The sequence below is a fragment of the Melopsittacus undulatus genome (assembly GCF_012275295.1).
Source record: "Melopsittacus undulatus isolate bMelUnd1 chromosome W unlocalized genomic scaffold, bMelUnd1.mat.Z SUPER_W_unloc_4, whole genome shotgun sequence".
NCBI lineage: Eukaryota > Metazoa > Chordata > Aves > Psittaciformes > Psittaculidae > Melopsittacus > Melopsittacus undulatus.
Window position 1 is genome coordinate 801,810 of NW_022993946.1, and position 3,905 is coordinate 805,714.

A 3,905-nucleotide genomic window follows, 5' to 3' on the forward strand; every position below is an offset into this window, starting at 1 on the left:
TACCATAAAGCAGAATCATAGAATCATAGAATAGTTAGGGTTTGAAAAGACCTTAAGATCATTTAGTTCCAACCCCCCTGCCATGGGCAGGGACACCTCACACTAAACCATGTCACCCAAGGCTCTGTCCAACCTGGCCTTGAACACTGCCAGGGATGGAGCATTCACAACTTCCTTGGGCAACCCATTCCAGTACCTCACCACCCTAACAGGAAAGAAGTTCTTCTTTAGATCCAATCTAAACCTCTGCTGTTTAAGTTTGAGCCCGTTATCCTTTGTCCTATCACTACAGTCTCTAGTGAAGAGTCCCTCCCCCACATCCCTATAAGACCCCTTCAGATACTGGAAGGCTGCTATGTGATCTCCACGCAGCCTTCTCTTCTCCAGGCTGAACAGCCCTAACTTTCTCAGTCTAAAAAAAAATAATAAAAAAAAGGGATTCCCAAAGTAGGGCCTCAGTGTGTCCCGATGGTCACCTGCCACACCCAGACCAGGTTATCCATGCATCCAGCAAAGAGTGTCTGCCCATCTGCAGACCAGGCCAGGGACTTGCACTGGGGTGGCTCCGCTTTGCTGCTGGGGCTGATCACCTCTTGCTTCACCTCATCCACGATGATTTTCCCTTCCAGATCCCAGATCTTGATGCTGGGTCTGGTGGCTGCACAGAGCCAGTAGCAGTTGGGGCTGAAGCAGAGGGTGTTGATGATGTCCCCTCCATCCAGCATGTAGAGGTGTTTGCCCTTGTTGAGAGTCCACAGCATGGCTTGCCCATCCTTTCCCCCCAAGGCACAGAGGGAGCCATCAGGGGATGCTGTCACCTTGTTCAGGTATCCTGTGCGCCCAATGTGGTTGGTCTTCAACTTGCAGTTGGCTGAATTCCAGACCTTGACCATCTTGTCCCAGTGGCAGGATATGATGATGGGGTTGCTGCTGTTGGGGGAGAAGAGAACACAGGACACCTATTCTGAGTGGCTCTCATCCTGCACTGTGTACTTGCAGACCCCCAGAATATTCCAGAGTTTGATGGTCTTATCCCTGGAGCCCAACATGATGTGGTGGTTGTTGGAGGAGAAGGTAATGCTCAGGACATCCTTAGTGTGACCCATGAAGTGATGGGTGGTGGTGCCAGTGGTGAGGTCACAGAGGCACAAGGTGCTGTACCACAAGGCCAAGAGGGAGAACTGCCTGTTGAAGGAGATGACCACATCGCTGATGAAGTGTGAGTGCCCACGCAGGGGGCACTGGGGGATCCCATAGTTGGACTTGTGCCGCGTCAGCTTCTACATGATGATGGTTTTGTTGCGGGACGCGGACAGGATCATGTCGGGGGACTGTGGCGTGGTGGCAGCAATCTGTGTCACCCAGCTGTTGTGGCCCTTCAGCGTGCCCCGCAGCGTCATCTGATCCATCATGGAGATGGCTGCACCGGTGATGGTGGCGCCTGCACTGGTGGATGGCGGCAGATCCTGCCTGCTGCCAAGAATGGAGCAAGTACAGTGAAACAAAAACCTTAGGCCAAGCCCCCCAGCCACTAAACACTAAAACAGCAAATACTGACTGTAAGTAAGGTATGATATGCTGAAACTCCAATATCAAGAGCAACAAATTGGAGACCCAATAAATCAGCATTGTGAAGAGTGACTACTAAAATGACTGCTTTTTACAAATATGATTAGTCACACTCTGGACAGATTTGTCATTAACTGAAGGGAAGAAAAAGGAAGGGGGAACAAATAGGAAAAAAGGAAGAAAGGAAGGGAGGAAGGGAGAGAGGAAAGGACAAAGGGAGAGAGGAAGGGAGGAATGAAGGAAGAAAAGGCAGTAGGAAGGGAGGAAGGAAGGAAGGTCTGGTATGGGAGACTGACAGTCATACAAGGAAGGAAGGAAGGAAGTAAGGTAAGGTGTTGACGCAGGAGTCCCGGACAGCGCGGAGACGATCAATGTGATCAAGCGATTGCCAAAATTTATTAGTTACAGTGCTCTTCTTATACCCTTACACCCTTATGTAACAGCCTTGGATACTGGATTCTAATTGGTTAGTCTAGAGGTTACTATCATTTACAGAGCTAATGTTTACAACTTGTTATAATTGTGATTAAATACCTTACTCTAAAAATACAGTGGGAAACTACAACCTTGGCAGGGATCATTCTCTGCATGAAAACATGGAAAATTACAGAGGCATAACAAGACAACTGACCTTGTTTAGGCCTGTCAAGAATCTTCTTATTTTAGAGTAACAAGACTCAGGGTATCGGAATCGCTCACTGTAGCCTTGGCTCTTTAAGAGCCCCACAAATCTCCCTTCTTGTTTTTGAGCGATCCAGATACCCTTTACAGCTTTTTCTATAAAGTGTCATATACATTGTAAAATACAAGGAATAATCATTAAGAGTAGGGTTAGAAGTGTTAGTAATATTAAAACACCTTTAATAATATCTTTAAATCACCCTGTGATTCCCCAGCTGCTTAACCACTTATCTAAACCCCACTCACTAATAACTAATTTTTTGGTCATGTCATCCAACAGTCATATCACTTTATGAATTGATTCTGAGTGATCAGACAAAGTCATACAGCACATTCCATCGAAATCCTCACACCCATGACCTTGTGCCAACAATAAAAAGTCTATGGCTGCACAATTTTGAAGCGTGGCGTGCCTGATTGAATCAACATCTGCCAAAAGTCCAGACAACGCCATGAAGGTAGCATTGGTTTGCTTTGCTAACCAACACCCCAACTTTCTGAGAGTTGTTAAAGCTCAAGCAGCAGCAACTCCTGGGGCTAGCAGTGAGGATACTATAGTTTCACTGGGTCCCCAGAATCTTACCTTGTCATTACAATCACTGTTAAAGGCACGAATGCTCTGTTTTCCCCTATTCTTCCTCCTCTGAGTCAGAATAGTGGAAACGTTAGGAGTTAACAGCGTTAACTTCCCTAGGGAGCACGGTCTTCCTTTTACATGTGAAAGGAATCCCCTGCCATGCTCTATTCCCGCAAATTAAAAACATCCCATAAGGTAATTTTAGAGGGGCATCAGTAGACTTTGAAATATTGCTGCTGGTGTAATTACACCAAGTGGTCTGATTACGATATTCTGGAACAGATGCATTTACTATCTGCACAGGGGAGGCAGATTTCCATCCTGAATAATTGAAATATACACAATAATCCATTTTTACCGACCCAAACAACTCGATTTCTTGAGGTTCTATACCGCTACGTGGAAGATATACAGTCCAACCATCCCAATAATCTGTCATGTTTTTACCCTGGAGCTGTAATGGCTTGGCTGGTTTAAGGATTGGCCAAATGTCGAGTGGGATACCGACCAGGCACATTGGAAAAGGATTGCTTGGAGATGCAGTAGCTAGGCAAATAGAGTCCTGGCCCGTTATGTTAGCCAGAGTTATCCAAACATTGGTCTTTGGCTGTGACGGGAACCAAAAGGTGTAATTTACATTCAGCACAATCGCAGAAACACTTATTATTACCCAGACACGCATTACTGTTCTGTCGAGTCCTCAGCCGGCTGAGTTAAAAGCCGATCTGCTTGACTGTTTCCCTCTGGCTTCTCCTGTAACCACGGCTTAACCCACTTTGCTGGTATCCACCTCAGCCCAGCCTCTGTCAAAACACAAACATAACCGCGCCCAGTCATTATCACTTCCACTGGCCCATTCCACACACTTGTACTTAACTCTCTAAATTGGACTCATGCTCCTGTTGTCTTAACACATCTTGATGCTAAAGCATTCCCATGAACAACTGTTGGTGGCTCTGAACAGTTCCCAGTAAGTCACAAAAAATTCATGGTATATACGACTTTTGCTAAACGCTCTCCTGGGGGACTAGAGGCTCCCCCTTTTTATTTAGCAAGAAGGGATTTCAATACTGCATGT

At 46.2% G+C, this 3,905-nt stretch overlaps 1 protein-coding gene across 1 annotated transcript; it reads right to left on the reverse strand.

Annotated features, from left to right (window-relative positions):
• Positions 1-455: 455 nt before the first annotated feature.
• LOC117438260 (receptor of activated protein C kinase 1-like) lies at positions 456-1,412 on the reverse strand. Its single transcript, XM_034073777.1, is given in 1 exon segment — positions 456-1,412. A coding segment is annotated over 1 exon segment (957 nt).
• Positions 1,413-3,905: the final 2,493 nt, after the last annotated feature.